This window comes from Antedon mediterranea, chromosome 7 (assembly GCF_964355755.1).
Source record: "Antedon mediterranea chromosome 7, ecAntMedi1.1, whole genome shotgun sequence".
Taxonomy (NCBI): Eukaryota; Metazoa; Echinodermata; class Crinoidea; order Comatulida; family Antedonidae; genus Antedon; species Antedon mediterranea.
In genome coordinates, this window is record NC_092676.1 from 23059171 (window position 1) to 23084840 (window position 25670).

The 25670-nt window shown below is 32.6% G+C and overlaps 1 protein-coding gene across 1 annotated transcript; it reads right to left on the reverse strand.

The window, feature by feature from the left end:
- On the reverse strand, nucleotides 1-11580 carry LOC140054086 (nuclear receptor subfamily 2 group E member 1-like). The gene is made up of 6 exons (XM_072098926.1): nucleotides 11293-11580; nucleotides 7654-7887; nucleotides 3362-3576; nucleotides 2845-3082; nucleotides 2234-2383; nucleotides 1-2081 (listed from the first exon to the last, which is right to left on the reverse strand). Exons 1-6 carry the CDS (start codon nucleotides 11330-11332, stop codon nucleotides 1834-1836), a joined length of 1125 nt encoding a protein of 374 aa, XP_071955027.1. The 5' UTR covers nucleotides 11333-11580; the 3' UTR covers nucleotides 1-1833.
- Between the last annotated feature and the right edge of the window lie 14090 nt (nucleotides 11581-25670).

The following is a 25670-nucleotide window of genomic DNA, read 5'->3' on the forward strand; positions in this document are numbered from 1 at the left end:
TTGCGGATGGTTCGATGATTCTTGACTACCAAGACCTATAGTACTTAATGTAAATTATGCATTGCATAATTTTGTCTAAGTCAACGTGAAACCGATTTCGGTTTTTCGTGATGACCATTACACCTAAAAAAGGTTCTATTAAATAGGCCTACTCGTGCCTGTAATAGCAGAATACGGTCGTCGTCACCTGCATCTAGAATCGGACAAAATTATCGGAAGAATTGATACAAATTGTAAAACCAAATTCAACGTACGAATAGTACCTCCATATTACGTCATATGGTCCTATGTGTCGTCAGAAAATATATCCCATCATCACCATCATCATAAATCATCAATAACTGTCTTCATCGTAGTCATCAATAATAAACAAAACGCGCACATTTAATAGTTATATAATTTTAATATTTTATTCATATTTAGGCCATCTTTGGTGATTAGAGTCGTACTGTCTTTCATATGTATATACACATTTTGTAGGAAAATATAAAAACACTTTTACTTTTACATTGTATTTTTTAAACGCACTTTAGTGTTATTTTGATTAGAGAAAGTTTAAACATAATTTACTGCAAAACACTGTGAATTTTCACTTAAATGAAATATATGTACGTACAGTACCCCCCAGACCTGCTGGTAAGTATGTAAGGCCCATGGGTTGTAGCCAAGCCAACCGCAACCCCTCCCATCCCCTCCAATGCCCCACCCATTCCTCACCCACGCCTACAAAAATTAGGGATAATAATGACAATATTGATTATTAATCATATTGATTGTAATCATCTTTTTTGATTGATAAAGTAAAGTTTAAATCAACATAACATAATCCCATTTTTTATATAGAAAAGAATTCTTATATACATAATTTTATATTGAAATTCAACTGGTAATAGTCTAATCTATATCTAATTAACTCATAATAAATCTAATGAATAATAAAAATGAAATTAACAGAAAGAAAACAATACCGTATTAATAAAATCAAACACTAAACATTCAGTTTGACTGAATCGCAAATTTTAAGATTGAAAACATATTTTTGAAAAAAAGGTGTCTGGAATTCATACTGGCTTATATCTTATTAGAGATAGCCATAGTAATCTACATCTATTTTTAATATATTCACTAATAAAACTTGTATCGCTTTGTCAAAGCAGTTTCAATCTTGTAGTAATACAGGTACTGTTTACACTCTACAACATTGAAAAACATATTATTTTGGAAAGCTAATGCCCAGGTTTCCAATTGTTACTGGCTTGAGATAGCACCTAATCTACTTCTATTATTATAGTAATGTTTACGAACAATAAGAATGTCGCTTTATCAATCCAAATATGGTCAAGTCACTACTAACATTTAAACATTTAAAAAATATATCAGTTTTGAATTGGAATATTTGTTTAAAAAAAGTTAATGCCATTTTTAATTATTCTTACTGACTTATTTGAGATAACTAATCTAATTATAATTATAGTATGTATATATTCTATGCATAATACTTGTGTTGCTTTTTCTTCAAACTCCTTCAAATATAAATGTATAGAAAAGGCACTTTTGTAAACAACATGGAAATACATTATTTGGTTTGCTGTACTTTTTCGTCAATAGATACAAAATCTGTGACTTTCTTTGGTAGGTATTTTGTTTAAAAGTTTATACGTAAATAATTTCTATTTCAAGAAATAATAGGCTATATGAACCCGTAGATAACATTTCGGTTCCGCTTTAAAAAAGGTGGATGGACCATCTCCCGTATAAGGAACCTGTAGGATCTGCGCTCATGTTCTAAGCTGATTCGGCATAAGTTAACATCTACATTTTTTTTAAACATTTTCAGACGTCCTTTGACCTGTATACGTCACACAAAAGTTTTTCAATAGGAATACTTCCGATCGTTTTCCTAAAAAACAGTTCTTCGATTGTGCTAGGCCTAACAGCTTTCAAGGAAGGCAGAATGAGAAGGAGTTTGCCGAATCGGAAAGGTTGTGTTGGGTAGACGGCTGAGATGTATTTGCTTAGCGTCATCTGGGCTTGATCTTGGAGGCTAGCCACTGATGGCACATCTTGAATTCCCGATAAATCTGAAAAGAATACGTAAAGAACTTCTTAATTATGCCGCAAATCTTAAGAATTTCCTTCACTTAAATTTAAATACCAGTTCCAGAAATTACGTTATTTGTTTGTGATTTCGGTTTAATGAATAATACAGTTTAGTAAAAATAATTAGGCCTACCTGATTTGAAGAGAACGATTCCTTTCAGACATGCGTATTCGGTAGCATCCACCTGCAGCTGTCGTAACTTTTCAATGAGTTCCTGAAGCACGCGTAATTCACTCATGACGGCAGCAGCTTTTGCTGGCGGTGTGTTCTCAGAATGGAGTCCTAAAGTAGATAAAAATAGCAACGGTTAGGTCAAGTGTGTATTTATGCTGTTATTAATAAACCACTTGATTGATATTATTATATTTTTATGATCCATATGCGACTCAAATGCAAAACAGAGACAAGTTTTTGATTTGCCTAAAATGACACATTTTTATTTTTTCTAGGCGAACTTTAGATAATGTTATTCGTGCGCAATTCATGTTTTGTATGGGTTTTTTGAAGCAAAAACGTAATAAATAGTATAATTTGGAAAGAGTTAATTAGTAGGTGAATAATCTACTCCTTCTTGGTATAATTTTATTTTACGATATATTTGCTTTTTGCTGCTAGAAATGAAGTTTGAAATGTAAATAAGTATTGATTATTGAGCTATAGAGATTTGTTCTAAGATAAGATACAGTCGAGATGAGATAAAGAGTGTTAGAAAGTTTCAGTCAAAGTGTAGTTCATCAACATACCTGCAGCAGCCATGAGAGGTCCACTTTCTAACGTCATCTGCCATTGAGCAGCACCAAGGATAAACAGCTCTCTCCATCCTTCCTCCAGTAAGATTAACTGATCGTTCTGTGGTAGAGATACGAATGGTGGAACATTCTTTGTCCACTGAATGCTCATGAATAAAAGCCTAGCTGCAGTTTCACATATGTTTTCTACACTTGTCAGAGGAGACCTCATCATTTCAATCGGATAGGAAGGCTGAAGAAAAAACAAGTTTATGGTTATTTCAGAGTGCTACGATAATATTCTGTGATTTTATGTAAGTAAGTTAAGCTTTTGTCCTTTGTTGTAAACAACACTTAGAACAAAGCTCCTAATGCTATTTAATATGTATTCTGTTTTATATCTAAATATACCTAATTATAAAATTGATTGAATGGAATACAATTCATCAAGAAAACATATTCCATGTTCATCCAATCAGCTATATTGTTTAAATAATCTTAACAACTTGTAATGGCTTCTTGTTTTGCTTACCTTAGGAGTTGGTTGGCATATTACAATTGGAGTAACCGGAGGATAATCGACAGCGACGGCAATACCTCTGTAGGCTTCTTCTCCTAACATGGTACCTAGATATGGTGATGTTTGTCCGTACACTTGTGGAGTCTCTCCGGCTGCAGCCTCTTTGAAATATAACGCCATTTGCTTTCTGATTGTTGAGTTTCTTGGACCACGTTCATGCTGGACAGCTGGAAGATTAAAAACAAGATCAATTTAGTTTAATTTATGAGTAACTAATTCATGCAACGAAGCCTTACATATTTAGTAAGGCTTTACAGTTACATTGTTTTTAATTAATGCAAATATTGATAATGGACATCTTATATAGCGCCTAATACAAACATGTGTCTAAGCGCCTTGCACGAAAAAAAAAAGAAACGTTCCATGCCAACCACACCTTCCTACCGGAGGTATTTTTGTCTTGTCCAAAGTGTATTACGTATGTATGTATACATTCAACATCTTTATGGAGATAAAATCTTGAATAACTGGGTTAAAGTTAACAGTTTTAACAAAACTGTTCGGTTTACACCAGAGGAATTCAGAAATGGTATAGTGCCAATCATACCGATTGTTAAGTCAAAGCTTTTGGTTAAATAAGTGTTTTCTTAAACAGACACTTCTTTCATATTTGTCAGTTCTAAATCAATTTGCCGTGGGATATAGTTTTGTCACTTTATCAAACTGCAGCTTTATCATTGTGTTCAATTCGTTGTTGTATTCACGAGGAATGTTTGCCGCTCCTCCCAGTAGGCCATTTTCCCCCTTAGCGCACCTGGGTGCAATTTTTAAACGTTTCGCTTTCTAAGTCGCATCACTTGCAATTTCCTCCCGGCGATTGATTTTGTAAGCTATCTAAAAACTGTCAATCAAAAGATGATTGACATTTCTTATGTATTACTTAAAGTTGTCAGCCGAGTTTATTGTATTTGTGTGACTTTTTGAAATAGAATTTCTTTTTTTACTTCAAATGGTTAAGCTGGAATTAAAACAGATTTGCTAAAGTAATGTATCGCAGTACATCCAGTTATAGGAGAATCGGCTAAAATGTTTGTTGTTTTTTTATTGTTTCATTTACCAGACTAAAAAAACTTTAAGTTAAACATCAACTGCCTTCAAATACACCATATCAGCAATTGTATAAATCTCTTCTTTTTCAAATCACCAATTAACAAGACTTAGTGTGTTTTTTGTTACAAATTGCAGATAATATTTATCTTTCTATTAGTGAGACATAACTCGTGTCATAAACCGGTAGCAACCACTTAATAAGCCTTCTTTCCCCACAGTAGTCAAAGTATTTGTCTTGATTGCTTCTATTCAGTATCGGCCTAATACTTAACACCAATCGCTGTAAAGTAAATGATCCGATGTAAAGTCAGTTGCTTAGGAATTCAAATGTGCTATGATGACTTGATCCCAGGCCCTTCTTTTCGGGCTTTTGTTGATATTGAAGATCTGTTTACCCAGGTGCAATCCACTGTCTGAAACATTTTTTATCGCCGCTAGGCTTGGCAACGAAAAGGCCTTATACCCCGTACAGTGATGTGTTATGTCAATACTATAACAAGCACTATGTATAAAAGAATAGAGTTTGCCTTAGGCTTAGCTTCTTTTGCTTAAAACTCTTCTTGAGTCAGTCTTACGTTTCATAATTCATTTCCATTCATTGATAAGTATTGAATCAAGCGACTTGCCCTTCGGTTTGTCCATTTTCAGCGGGAATTTCTATAAAATGACCATGAAGGTTTTTATAATGTTAAACATTGTGCGGCTTATTCAACCATATTTATGCCCATTCTCATAGGTATTCCCGTAAACAAGGACACCTTAGTGTGTATTTTGAAGACGATTTAACAATATTACTGTTTGCTTTCCATTAGGTACTAAGTAATGTCTCTTGTTAAAGTGAGACAAATCCAAAATCGTCTTATCAAGGTTGTAAACGAAAAACAATAAAAGAAAGGTAGATTGGTTCCATTACAAACTATTACTTTTCAATTTTTTTTTTACTTTAAACAATTTCCATATAACTTAAATAAGACAGTTTTGATGATTTGAATTATGTTGAGATTTCATTATGCTACGATATTTGTTATTGTGATTTCATTCACAGATTCGTCTAATATTGATTATCTAATCGAATAAATCTAAGGGATAGGCCTACCGCGATGGAATTAGTTTAGAATTTCTCCCTGATGATACAGTGTTGGTTGTTCGTTGTCACCTGTGGTCAAGAGAATAACAGAAATGTTTTGCGGTGATGTATTAATCTTCTATAACACGTACCGTAGTACAAGTAAAACATATCCGATTTACATTCCGTCAAAAGTTGTAACTGTTGGTAATAAGCCTACTTAGTTTTAAGCCAGAGGCTGTACGAAGTCTTTAAGGTATCCTTTTGTTGTGTTTGTTCACGGGTTGTTGACGGCTTTTAGTGTGATGTTTTTCTAAGACAACCGTGTTGCATCAATGACAGTAGGTGACAAAACTTATGAAAAGGCCCTGTCGATTACACTACCTTTACTGTTTACATTTCCCACCTCTTGTAGTTTGAAACAAACATAAGTCAAATCGCAAATTTTGTTTGCCACATTATTCGAGGCTATTCACGGACTTGGCCCTACTACCACCCGCGTTTTAACTATTGTTTCGGTGACAATTATGAAATCGTACTGAACTGTCTTATCGATTTATCGTAGACATACCAGTTTCTGACGATGTGGGCCTATGTTTAGTTTGATAACATCTTTGAAAAAGATTCTTCATGCTGAAAGGTTAATCCTCCTGCGAAACGTTTCAAAGCAGAACTACTTTGCTCCAACTTGAAATGGAAACAAACACATCAGAAACAACATTCAAAGTTAACTAATTAATCTAATCGTTTGGCCCTCCCATGGTGTAATCCGTTACTGGTAGCTCTTTAGAATGTAGAATGTATGTGAGAAAATACATTGTGTATGCAATTATGTTAGAAAAACAACTTAGGAAAGATTAGTGTTTTTTCTACTGAAGAAGCTAAAGAAACTTTGTTGTGGCAAACAACAGGTTGAATAGAGTGTCAATTCTGCTGTGATTTGGCTGTGGCGGAACAATACATGTCAATCACACCCAAATCATCAATTTATCTCTCTATTGTATCAATCCGCACGTGTAGTACAACTTCAATTGCCAATCCTTTCATAATATAGGCTACAACTTAAGTTACGACTGTTAAATGTGATTATACGTGGAATATCCTTCTGAATTGTTTGTCACCTGCAAATTTCTCGCCTTCCCACTGGGAAGTAAATAATATCTTCGCTAATTTTTTTTTATCTGCGTTAACTTCTCAGTAGGAAAAGATCTTAAATTTAATTGTGATCTGATCTAAAGATACCCTTAATTTACAGGTGCCGGTGAGATGATAAAGAATATACCTAATAAAGGCTTACCTGGGTTTTTAATTCTTTTTTAATGACTGCGCATTAATTAACATATGATACAATTACGCCTCATCATTAACAATGTGAAGCACCTTGATTCACATTTAATCGGCGTATACATTTCCATTAGTTTTAGTTACAAATAAAGATATGTTCACACGGGATCGATAGTGTTGATAGTTTTGTGCGTATGACGCAATAGATTGGAGAGTGTGAACCAAACATAGCCGCGGATGTACGTACTGAAAGACATCTCAATTAAACAACATTACTTGTTATTTGTAAATGAAATACTCATTTAAATTAAACAAGTGGATCAAGGAGCTCCTTCTCACGTGTCAATCACAAACATTTCATAATTATCTGCGCAGGCCATGTGGCGAGCGAACGCAGAGTTGCGACTCAATACCCGAAAGTAGGAAAAGAGCAAACAATCGAGTCATCCAGTGTTGTTGATGATCAATGAAATCTTATGAGTATTTTTTATTTTTCAAATGGTAAATCATTTCCCTGGATAATTGTAAATGTGAAGCATCGGTGACCATATTTCTGACGTGAACATTTCATTCATCAACAATGATCAATAGCAAAGTGAAGGAGGCAGTCCATATGTGATTATAAATGCATATAGGTCGTTAATTGGCGGTTGTAAACAATTAAAGAACTCATTGGATCAAAGATGCCAATACATCAATTATAAGTATGGTTGGTTGGAACAAAGTAAAAAATACGTGAAAATTAACGTTCATACACGGTGGAATCATGGAGTTCCTTGTGTAACAATTTGGGTAAATTAATATGTGATAATGTTTTAAAATATTGCTTTAATCAAATACGTACCATCTTTGTTCATTTGTACTTCGATGCACTTCTTAAGCCGACATGCTCTGCATTGGTTACGGTGCGTTTTGTCGATTGGACACGGCCCAGAGCCCCGATTTTTGCACACGTACGTACGGTTACGTCTGATGCTACGCTTAAAGAAACCACTACAACCGTCACAGGCGTAGACACCATAGTGCTTGCCGGAGCTGCGATCTCCACACACTTTGCACGGAATATCAAGAATCCGACCTGAAATTTAAGTGGAATACAACATTTAAACTATATTGTAAAATGGTAATTCAGACTATAATCTTTTTGTGTTAATTAAATAGTATAAGAAATACAGTTCTTTCGCACGTATGTAACATTATTTTAATGTATAATTTTCTCAGAAGGGTTGTCGGCACCTCGACTCTCACGATTTGTTTAAAGCAGTCATCCAAGTTTAAACTAGATGTCATGAACGCGTCATGTATAATTCCACATTCACACAAAAAGCAGATTCACTTATTGATTCAAATTTAAACAAATCGTGAAACTCAATCTTTAAAATCTAAATACCATAAAGTAAAGCGCATTGAATAAAAAGGTATGACCTATTTCATAATCACATTCAATATTGTATTCAGCCTATATCGATCACGGTTGATCTATCGATTTGGGTCACGAATTAATTCCATGGTGGGATTATAATTTGATGGGCCTACGATATAATTTCACACTGCGAATATCAATGGCGTAATGTAGGGGAAAAAGAACTCTGATTTAGCCCTTCAAGGAGCACTCCAACGCTGGGTAGATGCATTGGACTGCTAAGCTCTGGGGCCCCTGGGTTTAGCCAGTGGTGAGCGCTCATCAGTTACCATACCACAGTGCGAATTGATCACATTCTAAAAAATCAGCAGACATCGTCATATTTTATAGAATATTGAAAGCATTTTTCCTTCGTCTGATTTTAACCTATCGCTCTTGAGTTACCTATAATGCTTTCGTGCTTTTTATATAGTATTTATGGATGATGATGTTACAATTTTAATGATGCTGTATTTTAATGTGAACAAGCATATCGACTGTTATTTCTTTTATAAATTACTTTTAGGTAATCCTGTCACAATTCGCTGTAAGTTTTGTCATGTTTGTTTGTATTGACCAGCAGTATTATCTCGCCTGTGTAACAAACAAGTGGCAATAGAGAAAAAACAAGTAAAATTGAAATTGATACTCTGGCTTACTGAATTAACAATTAAAGACAACGAAATAATAACGAACATACGTTTAATCATGGAGAAATAAGTTATTTCTCCATGGTTTAATGAAAACATTATTATCGATATAATTATTTTGATAATTTCATTCAATTCGTATAAAAATCAATTTTTTTTTCTGTGTTTGTTAAAATTACAGTTAATGCTCGAAAGGTCCTCAACCTTACATACCCAATTATTATTTTTTTTTATTTCTATATTGATTCGATGTTTCTTTTCTCGATCAATAGCAGTTAACGAGTTTAGTGTTGATATGATTGGCTTCCGAATACCTTATAATAGTTTCACTAATTGCGTATAAACATTTTAAAAGCGGCCTAAACGGCTGTCATGGCCAGCGTATTGACCCGTTCATTGGTGTTAAAGTTGTACCGATTGGTCTAAATTTAGTCTACGTCTGTGTTTGGAAACGTGGTTATGAAATGATATCAATCAATTCACGTTTTGTAAATAAGAATATACATTTTATATTTTCTATATACATTAATTTCCAGTAGCTTCTATATATCTATATAGATCTTTAATAAAATGCGTCTAAAGAACAATCTTGTAAACGAAGCTTAAACTAATTTCAGGGCTTACTGGTGCATTCACAAATACCGTTATCCGTGAAGTTGTGATATTTCAATTTCAACGCGTTTTAGAAGTTCACAATCACTAAGTAAACACCCACTTTCAAAACCAAACATGACTTCGTTCGGCAATTTAAATACTTCGTTCCAGATTCATAACCTATCTTCAGGTTCACTAACAATTAGATTCTATAAATATTATCTTTGCGCGTATATTGATAAAGTCATAAATATTCGCACAACGCTTGATAGGGGTGTAACGTGTCTGTGATTTTTTACACGGACCATGTAACGTAAAGAAAACGTTTAATATCATGCAACGAGATTTTCAGTTAGGTCTAACTTTTGTTGACTTTATGAAATTAAGCGAAATGCTGGAAGATGTGTTTTCACTGATCGCCATTGTCAACACCGTGAGAACTAAATTCTGGTTTAATGAAGCTAACGTGGAAACGTTTTACCAATTCACTATTTTTTTTCATAATGTCCTATTTATTATTTTATAACAATCGTTGTTATTATAATTATGATTTCACGCAACCCGAAATAATCCGAGATCCAAGCCATGAAATATGTTGACTTATTTAATGACTTTGCAATGCATTTTCGGGTATGATGCAGTTGAACTGTGTTCGCCCAATTGTTTTCTGTATGAATAGGGATATTCACATTTTTTAAACTAAAATAGCTTTACATCTTTTTGGCATTTGATTTTTTTCTTATTTGTGTACATAGACAACGACATAGACAACTTAAAAATTAATTATTTTTAAGTTGTCTACGATTCCAAAAATTGTTTTATTGTTTATTTAGATTTATTTTGTATAGCTACATCCTTTTTTAAAGAATAATTTTGCTTGCTTGCATTCTAAATTTCTCTGACTAAACTCTTTTTAGCCCTTTAATAATTTATATATGCCAATATTTTGTTTGTAAATGATACTCAATACACAATAATTATGATGTATAAATCTGAAATGTTCTTAATCCATATTTTAAACTTATAATCAACAATTTAGACATCAAACTGATCTGTAGTTGGTGCGATTTTGTTTCATTATTCTTCTCATGAAATATATTGTTGATCATTATCTGTTTTTTTTCTTAGTACAGTATCGTTATAAAATATTCCAATAATATGATAAAATATCTGTTTGTTTGCGTAATTAGAGTTATTTATAATCATCATATTCTATTATTATAGTATTAGAAAGATAATACAAAACAATAATAATATTTTACATAAATACAATAAATAAATACAATTAGTATCATATAATAATTAACAAAATAAATAATATTTAAATTTTAATTTAAACAATTCGAAAATTGGGATAGAACACCCTAGGCTATTTTATCATGATTAAAAGTAAATACTGAATAATTTCAAAGTATAGCCATCATGTAGACTGTAAAACTAGAACAAGTAACAAACGTGTTGCATTATATTGATTTTAGTTGCAGCTATGTATCAATTATTACTTAATTATCCTTAATAAATCTCCATCATAAATTTTAATATACATTATTCACGTAATAATTATTTTAAAAAACAATAAAACAATGTACGGTAATACATGTAAAGAATTTATCAAATTACCTAGAGATGAAAAATATTAAATAAACAAAATAATTATAAAGAAAGTAAGTTAGGATTAATTTAAACCGGTAATCTGTGTTTTCTAATACAGTAATACGTAAAATGTAAGAAAATCATAAGTTATGTATGCCCACCCTTTGGTACAAAAAATGGCAACTTTAATTTGATTATGAAACAGTTTCAGTGTTATGAAGTAAAAAATAAATAATACACTTACTTGAAGTAGTGTTAACTTTTGTGCTCATATCGCCAATCATTCCCGGTTCGGATTTAGAAAACAACTCTACAAAATATTCTTATTTTCTACCAAGCCACAACGCACATGAGAATGCGAGTTTTCTCCGTTAAGCAAAATAACTTTTAAACGATTTAGCGGTAACTGTGATACGTTAGGTTACGAATGCTCGAATGAAATGACTCTCTGACAATAGGCCCACTCAATTCCTATACACAGAACAAGTGGCTTTCACACTTTCTGCTAATGTTAGTCCAATCGCTACTGCAAAAAAAGATTTAGCACCAAACTATATCGTCTGGCCTAATTTCCTCGACCGCTGATTGGTCGACTTACGTTTACAGTCTGCGCCAATCAGGTGAGGTTATGATAGGCCTACTATTATCCAATAGAGTCAAAACCGGTTGCTATCATTGACGTGTTGAATAATCTATCGAACATGAGAACTGAGTAAACGATATTGGTTGAATTTACTCAACGTATATGTGGACACAGTTCTTGTCTCTATTACAACTACTAATACAACACGATCGCCATGACAGAAGTGTTTGAATAAAACATTATAATCCAAATATTACAAAAGTTTAAAAGACTGACTTCATATTTGAGTTTGTTTTGGCGTATCTTGAGAACAAAAGGACACCTAGAAGTCAAATCTTCCTCGTGACCCGTCCCACTTTTTGATATAATGTCTACATGTAATTCGCCCAAACAGTCTGATAGATTGTAGGAATTTACTCGTTAGAATTACTAAAATAACGCCTTCCATACTCGTAATAGGCCTACGAATTCAAAGGATATGGATGTACTGCTGGTAGACTTTCTGTTGGCGGGTTGTTCAACAAGAATCCCTACCCCCAATACATCCCACTCACACACCTCTTAGGCTCTTTCTACATTCTCAAACTTTATGTGACAAAAAAAATGGGATGTGCCCATATATGGGTACGATGATGTCATTCACTACCATGTTGGGTACACCGTACATCACACTTGTTTGATAATGTAGACATAGCTTTAGATTTGTAAAATTTCCGTTTTCCAAAAACCGCTGCAGTGTTCCATCGACTATCTGTATCTCAGCATATGGTATTATCTGTCCATCATGGGCAAATTCTGTAATATATACTGTGTCACATAATTATAATATGTTATGCTAAATGGAGTCTGTGTCATATAAGCTTAGGTTTTATTTATTTATTTATTTATTTCGGTAGAAAAAACATATAGAGCCTATACACAAAAAAGTATTGCATTTACACATGAAGAAATAATTTCTATATGATTTACATAAATACTGTATAAAAAGTACACAAAAACATTAAAACATTAACATAGAAAAAATATCAATACATTAAGTAGTAAAAATGTAAACAAAAAACATTCAAACACGATAAAGTCATACAAAAACAAAGAAAAAATCAACCACAGCGAAAAAGTGATAAAAATTCATTAGATTGAGAGTCGGTGGAACATTGCATATGACCTATGACTGGCGCTGTATTAAAGAATTTGGCTACGATACTGGACATATTAGTTAGATGCAGAAGAATCTTCGGTACTAATTCAGTGAAGGAATGATCTATCGCACAATTAGGCCTTATGGATAGTAGAGAATCGGATTGACGAGTTAATCGAAATAAATTAAGGATTACCACCTCACTTCCAGCAAAAGAATTGGAATACACCTGTGTTATTTTTGGTTATCAATCACTTAATTGGCATGCTCAACTTAACCAATTGGAAGACTAAACTTTCTATTGTATACCCTTGTTAATCGTTCGTAAAATAATAGATTGGATAAAAGTCACCTAAAATATCTAAAAGACTCTTTGAGAGATTAGATACAAACAACTTTACTGTACTTTGGTAAAAATAAGAATTAAAAGCGCTTTCGTTAACGTGACTATGGAACAGTAGAAGAAAGCTAGGCCTATTTAATTCTAGTTGTAGTCTCGACCTCACGTGTGAAGTCTAACCAAACAAGACTAATAATGTGAGACATTTAAATAATAAGTCACTGTTAGCATTTTTTTATGGCAGGAATGAATGGTAGTGTTCATGTTTAATTTTGTTTTTACGTGAATTTAAACCCACGGCTATAGTTTTCCTAAGTAGGACATAACAACCTTTGCTGTCTTTACTATCTAATATTTCAATAGTCTAGTATGTGTATCTTTCCTAATGTATATGTAAACTGCATGTCATTTGTTAGATGTGCCTATATAAAGATCTGTCTACACCACCAAACGTTTGTGACAACAAATGTGATGTGCCCATATATGGACATGATGATGTCATATCATTGGGCACATAACACTTTTTATCCAACTAGTTTGATACAGTTTAGACAGATCTTATTAGTATACACGTTAACACTCAGTTGCGGATCCAGGAATTTGACAGGGGTGCTAGGCTGTTATTGAAGAGTTTAGCTCAATGTTCTATCCTTTGCATTGGAAGTGGGGGCAATGGGGGTGGACTATTCTTTCCTTGGTCGACCTATGACCCTTGTATTGACAAGAATTGGAGATTAATGGTTTTGCTTGCTTTGGATTTTGAAATAATTATTTAATTAGGCTAGACGTTTATTCTCAATTAAGCACAACTCTTTATAATCCTGGTTTCTTCTTTGATTTTGACAAACTTGCATAACATACGGCCCTTATTGACATGCTAATGATAACTTAGTAAATCGCCTTGAGTCCAGAAGCTGAAAATCTTTTAAGGGTTATACGCTATTTAGAAAATTATAGAACAAAACTTTAAGACAGACTGTTGAACGACTTCCGCTGGAATACAATATAGGTGTGTACTATATAATACATTTGATTTGATCTATTGTATAAGGATTATAGAATACAAACAGTAGCAAAGTTGTATAAGTGCATATTAAAGTTATATATAGCGAAACCACTAATCATTAACTTACAATATCGTTTAAATGGTGTAGAAACCGCAGAAGTAAAACACAGTTGTATAGCTATAACGTGTAGGCCTACTTATAGTAGAGCAATCTGTTTGCAATCATATTGCTTTTTTTCTTGCAATAAATGATGACTGAGTGTGAAACGACCAATAATTGTGTAAATAATGTATTTGTCACTCTCATAACATAACATAATAGTTAAAAAGCTTCATCAAAATATATGACAAAAAAATAAAAAAATAAATCAGCTTTCACTAATCTAGTTTTGGTCTTTAACGTAAAATGCATTTATTTTAACACAATTTATTGTAAAGATTTATTGTAAATTAAATAATTTCCTTATCTTAAGCGTATTTCAAATAAAGACCCATCATGCTGTTCTAGTAGATACTTTTAAAGTTTAAAATTAAAAGATATTTGTCTATAAACCAAACTAAATTAGATTTCTCACAGAAATATTATACGTGAAGTTGATATTGATGTAGGCATAATAATGGTAAATTTCGAATCTGACATAATTTCTATTAAGAAATCAGCGAGGGGTTTATTGGGGCATTTTTTTAGATATTGGCTAATAGGATCATAGTATTTTCTGTTATTGTCAATTATTGCCACGAAAACGTGGATACAGCAATCTTACAGTCAAGTCAATATGGCGGCGATGTCAAATTGTCTTTTATTACGTATATGTAACCATACATGTTGCTTGGCATTAAACAATTTATGTTTCATGATACACTTCTGAGTTTTCCGTGATTGCATAATTTCATCAATGTTGTTTATGTAAAATGATGGGCGATAGTATTTCGGTTTAATTGCAAATGTTGAATATATGGTTTCAACTTTATACGTAGATGTCGAAATTAGGCTTTATTGTATTATTGAATTGAAAAATCGTATAGTTTCAATAATAAATTTGACATTTACAGTGTTTCTGAAGTAAACGTAAGTTCAAACTTACTAGGCCTATTTGATTTGATAATAACTCACTCAATACAAATAAAACGAGACAGTTCACACACGCGGATACCGGTACGGTATAGGCCCTAATGGAAAACTACGGAAAAATGAAGTTTATAAATATTATAGAACCGTATATGAATTTAAACTAAATTCGCCCAAGCAGACATGGCATTACGGTTAGATTACTGTAATGCCATTTTGATGATCTACCAACAAATTCAACTTCTTTTAAATACTACAACTGGATTCTTGTATCTGTTTTTCTCTCATCTTTATTTTTAAGAGTGATTAACATTAGAATCTGTATGGTTATTTATTGGAATGCTTCCATAATCAAACCTAATCACATTCACTTAATTCATAACTAATTTGTTCATCTTTGTGATGAATGTTGATTAATAAATCAGTCTCTTCGTTGTTGCAATCTGGTGACCTCGTGACGACGGGGCAAACATTGGTGATCCAGACAAAATTCGCTAAAGTACTATTTCAGTTTTCACTGGGTACTGGGTAAGTCAACTAGCCTCTTTCTCCCTAAAAATATTACCTAAACTGATTATAGCAGGCCTATTATTTGTTCTCGCTTGGTTCCCACTAGGACCAAACGCAAGTGAGTTGATCAATCACAAGCGACAGTTAGAATAATCTATCGCTTGCGATTGGTCAAATCACTTTTGCGTTGCACTTACGCCCGTGTGTTGCGTCTTAACGTAGCTTTAACCCCGTGTACTTTTAATAAATTTATCTCTATAAAATATTCATAGAATAGCAAGCACGCGTCCTTCCTCAAAGGAGGAATTATGCGGTCAATCAGAAGTTCTTTCTTGTCATAACAATCAGTATATCGCATATCAAATCTAGCAAGCCTACAGCGTACATGTAATTATTCTAAATAGACAGCAAATTAAACCAATCATTACTGTCTTAACACATAATTACTGCTTAAAGTCGAATAGCAATTCGATATTTAACTTGGTTCAGACCAAGTACTTTAGTAACTTCAATATTGACACTGTACACTGTAAGTAGTCAGAATCTACGTTCACAAGCTGATCGCTGACTATAGAAAACTTACTTGAACCAATACAGTCATTAATACTTCCATTATATATGTGCATTTAGCGAACATTGATAATACAAGCTTTTAACAGGTATGGCTTTTATAATCTGGCGACGGAAGTAAGCTCGGAGACAGTAATCAAAGCCTAGGGTTACCCCCTTGTCTACGCCCAGACAATCCCAGCTTCTGGCTAGAAATCGTGCAAACTAATAGGGACGTAGAGTGAGTTGTGATTCCCCCAGGATGGCAGGCAATGTATACAGAAAGGTCAAGACTAAATGTAATCTCAGCCCAATATCAGTGTAGGCCTACAGTGAATTGACTTGTAGGATTTGAAGTTAATCTATCCACAATAGATGCTCAACAATTAGTAACAGAAATTATATAGATTTAGTTGTCGATAACACGTATGATTGGGATAGCCGACGACTGAATACAAACTAGTCAACATCCCCGGGCACAATACCTTGGTCCGCTATTAGAATTCAGTTGTCTTACTAACTGCAAACATCGATAAGAAAAGACGTTCAATTCACAGCTTAAACTTAATTACAACTCAATCCAATAGCAAATATGATCTTGAAAGTAAACCCTGGTTTTTCTATAGCCAGATTGATCACGTTTCTGAATGAGTGTATTTGTCATTCTTAGGCGAAATATGTAGGCCTATGTTACGGCACAAACATAAATCTCCTTGCACTGACCATGTAATTTACCACAACCTATATATAAACTAAGATGGGTAACTAAACCTAAAATATAACTGTACGCAAAACATATGCCATATATTAACTTTAATGAACAAATAATGCTAACTTGTTCTCGTTCTGGTGATGGTATTGTTTCATGGATTTTGATTTCCACGCAGGTATGGAAATGAGAAAGGAAAGATGAAAGAAATTCTTAATACATTATTACAGTCTTATATTATATACTTTGTACATCATTGTACATTTTGCACACATTCTTGCTTATTAATATATGATAAATCACCTTCCTTTCTTTACCAACTTTTTTAAAGGTAAATCTTTTGAATTACTATTCAAAAACGTGCAAATATATAATCATTTTTTTAATCTATCTACCCAGTCGAAATACTTAAATGTATAGTTTCTTTTAGACTAAATCATTAATTTTACTAATGAGAATATTACTCTCTAATTATCAATGTTTAGTACTATACTTTATGGCGTTAAAACATCCCCGGGGGTTCCTCCTCAAATACCTGAACTAAGTTAATTTGGTTCATTAAATCATCAATACACGTCATCACTAACTCTAAAAAACCTAACCAATGATGTGGAGTTGATAGGCCTACTAATTATTTGATACACAGTGCTGACAAACACAGATTAACTTCTGTTACATGTAACAATTCAAAGTTTCTAGTATCTCTTCATCCTTTGATGAGTCAGATTAATGAGGTCATACACATTTTGATTGGCTTGCCATCACAATAATGTGATCTAGATACAATCCGATTAACATTGAGATCTGATATTGATTGACAATCTTAGGTGTAAGTAAACAATACATACTAGTAATTGAAATACAATAGTAACAATAATTTAAATACAAACAATAAAAATAATGACTGGAAATGATCTAAACGCTGATGATTTTCTAGTGTTGATACGACGCCCTCGATAGGCCTATACTTTTACTTGAGACTCAAAACTTAATTACTCATTATAGACCAATCTATCTTGTTTCCATTTGCAATAAAAGAATGATACAACTACTATAAAGGCCTTGATAAAATAAATGAAACACAATTATTCATAATTTCTTCAGTGTTTCAAACAGTTGAAAGCAATTAATGAAACTGTTAACGATCAACATAGCGGACCAAGAGAAGACTGATTCTTTATTTTACTTTATTAGTTTATTAGTTGCAACTTCAAGAAGTGAGTCTTTCCGGTTCTTATTATGTGCGACTGATTTGTTAGTAGACACTCAAGCGCAGACATGTTTATGCCAAAATAGACTCCGTTGTTGTTAAAGATGTACTGTCCCCCTGAAAAAAATAATTCTTACAATTTAACCAAAAATTGGATCAAAACAGAAATTATTTACCTGAAATAGCCAACGGATTTGATTTAATCTAACCAGGGAGTTGTTATTAGATTATTAGCTAATAACAACTCCCTGATCTAACCATTTTATTTTGTCAATTAGTGAAAACATTTTTGTTTTTATGGAAGAGATTTACTCTATTAAAACTACAAAATTAACTTTCAAAGTCTGATTTAATTAATCTTCATTTTTTTATGTTTCGGGGGACAATACATCTTTAACCTTTTTGTCAAACCTACTCTACTACACACTTTGATAAGATTTCATATTTGGTGATATTGTTTGCACAAAATCAACATCTGCAGAATGATCAGATCACCTTCATTAGTAATACTTGCCTTACATTGATGAAATATCTCATAATGATTTTAATTGTGAATTAAAACAACTCACAGCTTATCTCACCTTTTGCTGTAATTGTATTCTCAGGTTTGTGTATCATTAGTGACGATTTAGGTATTTAGAAAACAATGCATTTCCTAATTTCAAGTCAAGAGTCACCATGAAAGCTAATCATTGTCTGCTTCTTATTCGCGCCAAATTCTCATGTGTACGAATGTGAAACTGCCATGAAAACTCGTCGCAGTAATGGAATGGTACTTTAATCTACTATACTTCTCCAGTCAGTCGGATAACCAGTAGAATTATCCCCTGTTTGTGACTTTTTGGTGATCTTTTCAAACCTTACAGTGCATGTAATGAGGTTTGTTTATTTATTTGCCAATGCAAATGAAAGCCAGCCTTTCTAAACAGTCTTCCGCCGTGTTGCTTCCATTCTGGGAGTAATTCTTCAGCGTGTCAGCTCTTTGATTGACTTTTCGGTGTATCAAGCCAACCGAACAGGTTCTCACCGCCCAGAACAGTCTTCGACTTTTTCCCAGTCTTTGCTACCATAAGAACCTTTGTTCAAGCAACTTACAAATGTCAACACAAATTGCTTTTAGAGTAACTGAATCATAGATGGATTTGAATCGAAATTTCTTCGGTTTATTTGCTAAGAAAAGTTTCTCATCGGATATCATTAGAGTTTTTTCTGTCTGACTGGGTTTCTTTTTCTGTTTCACTTTAAAAAGTTGAAAATTCACACGCCTAATTGTTATTTTGCTTTCAAATTGTTATTTTAAAGTTTTTTTATACCAACTTTTAAGTTGGTATAAAGTTACATTCATTCGAGCTTTCACAATGATTATTAATAAACATTACACGTATGTAGAAAATATTCAAAATATGAAATACCATAATAATTGTAACATGCATGCAAGGCCTACAATGAAAAAAATCCATAATGTGTAGTTTTATGCTATTAGGCCTTCCTTTTAAGGTTTCGTTTTTGTAAATATCCCACAGTGAGACTTAATTTGACAAAAGTTAAATAAAAATAGTTTTCCAATCTGAAGTTTTTTTTGTTATCATTCATTTCGTTTTCTAAAGATTTTTGCTTGTCTTTTGCGAGATACACTTACATATATTCTCATTTTCATTAAAAAATACTCGATGTGCATAATTTTAGTTTGATTTTTCGGTTTTGTATTATTTTTTGTTGTACAGTATATATAGAATATTTATTCTTAAATAAAGTGATCAAATTAAATCAAATAATTAAATCACCAAATCGTAATCTTCAACATTTGTGATTGTTGGCCTAATCGATCATTGAGGTTACGGTACTATGATCTCACGAACAAAAATACATAATAGTTTCATATTATAGGTGTCATATTTTAATATTTGTTGAGAAATTTTAATTCCCTTGCAACTAACATTATATTTGATACAATAGATATGTATGCAACAGGCGTTATAGCCTTCAAAATGTACGTCATGGTTTGGCGTAATAATCATTTACATCATTCAAAGCAACAAAAAGCTAAATTGATTTTCTATCTTTTTTGTCAATATCTTAACACGATATGAAAATGACATGATCATACGATTAAAAGTGCGTTTGTTAAATGTCATGGAAGTTTTCGGAGATGTTTAGTCAGGGTGGAGATGCGGGGGTTGAATCTGGATTTGAGGTGATAATTTATGCTTTCAAGCTTATTGTTTCACACAATACAATATAATACAGAACATAAATTAATAAATATAATTGTTTGAGGAGGACGCATTAATAAGCCAAGGCTTTAAGTTTGGTCCTCCAGATAAATAAATATATATTTAATTTAAGTGAGAGAAAAAAAAACACTTCCTTCTTTCGTCTAATTGACAAATAAAATTAAGCAAAAAGGCACATTAAAGAGAAAAAAAAATATTCTTAATGCAATTGTGAATACTATGAATACTAATACATACTAATGTTCTAACAATTTGAAATCAGTATTTGTTTTTATAATGTTTTAAATGAATTTATGATGTGTATTGCTTTGACATACATAATTGAAAAAAAAGACAAAAAACAGCTTTCGGCTGATTTACAGATATTCTAATTATTAAATATATGCTAGCAATGTCTACGAGTGATCAATATAACTCGGATTGGATAATTTTTTGAGTAAAATAATGTGTTATAGGCCTAAACTAGTAAAATGTTTCCTTTGGTTCTGTCTGTGTATAACAAATATCAGGTAAATGCTGGTAAATTCACAGATTAATTTGCATATTATTGGCACAGAACAACTTTTAAGATGATTAAAAAGATATTATTGTTATGTATTGTATTAATTCATAAACGAAATAAGCTTAAGAGACTAATCCAAATAATTGTCTCTTTTAGAGGAAGTCATTTTTAAAAGGTGCGTTTATCTTTTTACACAATCTGCTTTTCATTAATTTGCATTGGAACCAGACTTCAAAGATTCCGATATTTCATAAAGCGTCATAATCCTAAAATTGATTTTTATCGTCTGTTTTGTCACGTGTTCCGCAAGCCAGACGATTAAATCTCTCCGCACGGAAGGGGCATACCGAAAAGGGGGTAAGTGTCAAAGCCACTTGCTAATTTCCTCAACTTTAAATATGCACGCATGCGTGTCGTCGGATTGAGGAACACATTGACCTAGTGTTAAAGTTATGAATGGATTTAAAGTCGAGCTGTCACCTTAGGCCTAGCGAGGACAGGTGTAAGCATCGAGCCGACTGGATTGCCTCTCCACCCGGGCGGAAAAACAAAGTATATGTCACAGCACACTCTGTCAAGCTAATCTCCCCTTGACTGATGTTCACTGACTGCAAAATATCGTTTTCTTTCTGAGCATAGCACTGTGCAACAGTTATAACTAATAAGTAGTGTTGTTAAAATCTTGTTCGGCTTATATTGTAGCCTATGGGTATATTAGTTGTGAGTATAAAGACTAAACTTTATTTTCACTGCCCAAATCCGCAGATTATTCCTCTACAAGCGGATTTTTTATATTGTTTAACGCTAACTACGGCGGAAGGAAAGGATTTGAAATCCTAAAATTGATACAGAAATTCTAAGGCCTTAAGCAAAACGCAACAGTTTCTCTACTAATATTTTCTTTTGGATTTTCATTTTTCAATCGACTGAAAAAAACAATTGGCAATTTAATACATTGATTCTGAAAGCCATGCATATTTCTATTAACGTTTGTTTTTCCATTCATTATGAAAAATAGCTTTTTGTCTTTGAAACAAAGGTGTTTGGCTTCCCTTTGGCTAAATGAATGGTATTGAACAAACACTTCATACAGGTATAAACAGGTAAAAAAACAAAGTCACGGGATCGGAAAAATTGTCCCCTGGATAGAATAAAATAACCCTTGATAAGATTAAAAAATAATTTCTTCAAAAGTTTTATTGGTTTATGATTTAAACTTACGTTTACTAATCCAAATAAAAATATACTTTAAGGGACTAGGGTTGATTAATTTAAATGTACTTACTTGAATGACATTGGTGTACAGACGTCAACATGTTGTCAACTATTGTACACATTTTAACTTAAGTATGTATAAAAATTGACTGACGTCAGATATTTGCCAAGTACTAAATGCCAACTAAATGTTTGTGTGCATGTACACGATACACAGCATACTAGCGGTATATCCGTCTTTTTACATATTATGGTTCTTTTTTCCTGATCACTACAATCTGTCGGTCGGTCGGTAAACAATAACTTAAATTTGAGCACGCGACTGCTATATGGCCTTGTTTTTTTTACATTTGGTTATATGATTAAAAATTTAGTTTAGGTATGTACACTAAAACATTCTTAAAAATCTGACATTGTAGGCCTACATTTAAAATTATCATAAAAGCAGAAAATATACATAGGCCTACATACATGCGAACACATAACACTATTACATAAGATATAACCACACATTAATGTGAAGTATATATAAAAGAGTAAAACTCGCGATGTTAAAAAGTGTATTTACGTCTTGCGTACAATTTAAAAATAACAAAATAAAAAAAAATATACAAAAAGTCACATAATTACAAAAAGCATTTCAATATATAATGTGCTTGGGTATAATAATAATAATTATATATAGGATTTATAAAATATCAAACATACTAAACAAACCCATATTTTCTTTGATGTTAGCCTATTTTTGTTTTGTTGTTGTTACAAGCTTATTCATGGTTTATTAAATGGAATGTTCTGTTTTGTATATACTCCAAATTGTTTGTGAAACATTTTCTCCATTCAACCATGGAGGTATAAAAACATTCAACCATGTATTATATCCTAAATATATTATAGAACTTGAATGGCGATAACATTTGCAGGAAAAATCGAAAAAAATGTATGCCTACTGTATTCAGTTATTCATGTAAATAACATTACTATTGTATTATAAGAGTGTGTTAGCTTAAAACCATGCTAATTACGAAGACGTGCTTCGCGGTACACAGAGTGTGTTGAACTTCAGATTTTTAATTTCGTTTATTCGAATAAAGGCCCCGTGGCGTTTATTTTTCAGGAACGTTTTTTAGGGGAGGGGATGGTGGTTACGTTTAATCAAGGGCTTTTATTTTGTTGGGTGTAATGTGGTGTAATGTATAATAAAATAAAATACCTTCTAGATATGAAAAAATAGACATACAACACAACTAATAGAAGTGATAAAATACAGTTTAAAAATGTATCAAAATGGTTCTTTAGAGTGCAATGAAGGGGTAATGCATTCATTATTCATAACCCTGGGTGTACATATAGCAACTCGTCATAATGTCAATCAAATGAATATCTTAAAATGATAACTGTACTGCTATTATCAAAGCTGAAACTTTCAGAGTATTTTCTCAAAACTTTTAGAATATTCAATTCTTAAAATATCATATAATCTAACTTTAAGCGATTTAAATTTGAATTAAAATATGGCGGGCATAATAATTCGTTGAGACTTTACCAAACTGCAGCTTTTTACACATTTACGTAATAGAATCCAGAGCCGTCGTCAATGAAGCACGCGCGCGTATTAAACAAATCAAGCATAAAACAATTAAAAATCTCACCAACTCAAAATCAGCATATCATAAACATACGCAATTAGTTAGAATCAAAGTAATTAGTCAATCGGATTAGTAGGCCTGTCAAATCGGCTTATATTGTTTTGAATCTATTCAAGTTCTGTATATATGAACTTGGATAAGACGGTGTTAATTGCTTTTTATAACAACTTATATTTCGCCAGGTGACACAGTTTAGTTTAGTACACAGTATCCTCTTTGTTGCAAAACGTTAGAGTATAATGCGAGAACTTGTAAAATTATTGTTTTATATATAAGAAAATAAAACAAAATTTAACAGAACCTATATATTTATTGCTTGCTATAATATACAAAGAGGCGCAAATTGTAATGCAAAAGGACATCAAATTAAGCCCAGCCCTTCATTTCACCATTTTTATGCCCTGTGTGCCCCTCCTATTTCAGATCCGCCACTGTTACATATTCTTGGAATTGCATGTCACAATGTTGCTACTAGAAGTCCGATAAATTCTAAATGTTTTCGTATGCTATCAAAACCTTTGTTGTTTTTGTTCATTCTTTCAGATGATCAAGTCATAGGCCTATACAAATAAAAACAAGAACTAAACAAAATACATGCACATGCATGTTCTATGAGGAAGGGGTGGGTGGCGTTTATTCGATGGAGGCGTTTATTCAAAGCGGGATACTGTTTATTCGATCAAATAAATACGATGTTTTTAAAATTTGATTTACTGCATTCGAATATATTATTTCTAAATTATGGAACAAATTGAAGGTGTGAAACCAGCTTATATGCCCAAAGGCTGGCTCCGGGAGCTTACCACAGCTGGGAGGAATGGATGGGCCTTACAATGTCCAAATAATATGGCTAGCTGCACAACAACAACGTAAAAGAATTATACGGAAGAAAACTATGTTTGAGAAACAACTTAAGAAACTTACTTTTAACTACATTCAAATGCTTGGTATTAAATAACTACTAAGTATTTTGTAAACATCTCTAAGTTTAAAAGTGAGTCAGTCTTTTAACTAAGTGTCACACTGAGTGAGACTTTTCACACGGGTGTGGTTACTAATGAATCCAAATAATACGAATGGTACTTAAATATAACACCACAATTCTACTTTGTAATTAAGTCAACAGAGACTACAATTTAAGAACACAATACTCGTAGTCGGTATCTCTTTCAAGTATTGCAACAGGTCAACAAGATTTGACCATTTCAATATGTATTCTTTGTCCTAAGGATTTATCTTAATGGTTAGAGAGATGCATGTAACTTAGTAGGCCTACTGTGACGTTGTCTGTAAGCTTACAACTTATGTATCCTGTACATTAATTCTCATGAAAAGTATATACTTTAGCTTATAATAATATGCAAACTGTTAAAGCATTTATCATTGGTAATCCCCAATTTTAAATAGAAACCCATCATCGAAACTAGAAAACCAAGAACCAAGATAGTTTATTTTAGATAGAAAACGTTTCAATTGTTAATGGTAATAGTATTTCAGAATAGATCTAATAGGGTGAAAGATGGCGCTACCGAAAACAACAGACCAGTCTTGATGGTGTGTGGAAAACTTTTCATATATGGCGGCGCCTGTGCGAGGAAGATGAGTGGCGGGTTTATTTTTTTTATAGTATAGACTATTATCAACATTAGTTATCTTTTTAAATACATATTTCGTTTTATGCTCAATCCCTCTCCATTCTTATGTGAAATATGGATCAGCCACTACATATGCCTCGTGTGTAAAATGAACAGACAATAGGCCTACTGTATTAGTTTTATTTTTACACTCCAGTCTAGGCCTATATTTCAGAATGTATAAATGTCATAGAGCATCACATGTCACTATTGTTTTGCTGACGTGTCATTAAATTGTAGCCTTATGAGCAATAATTAATTTGTTTAAAGTTTT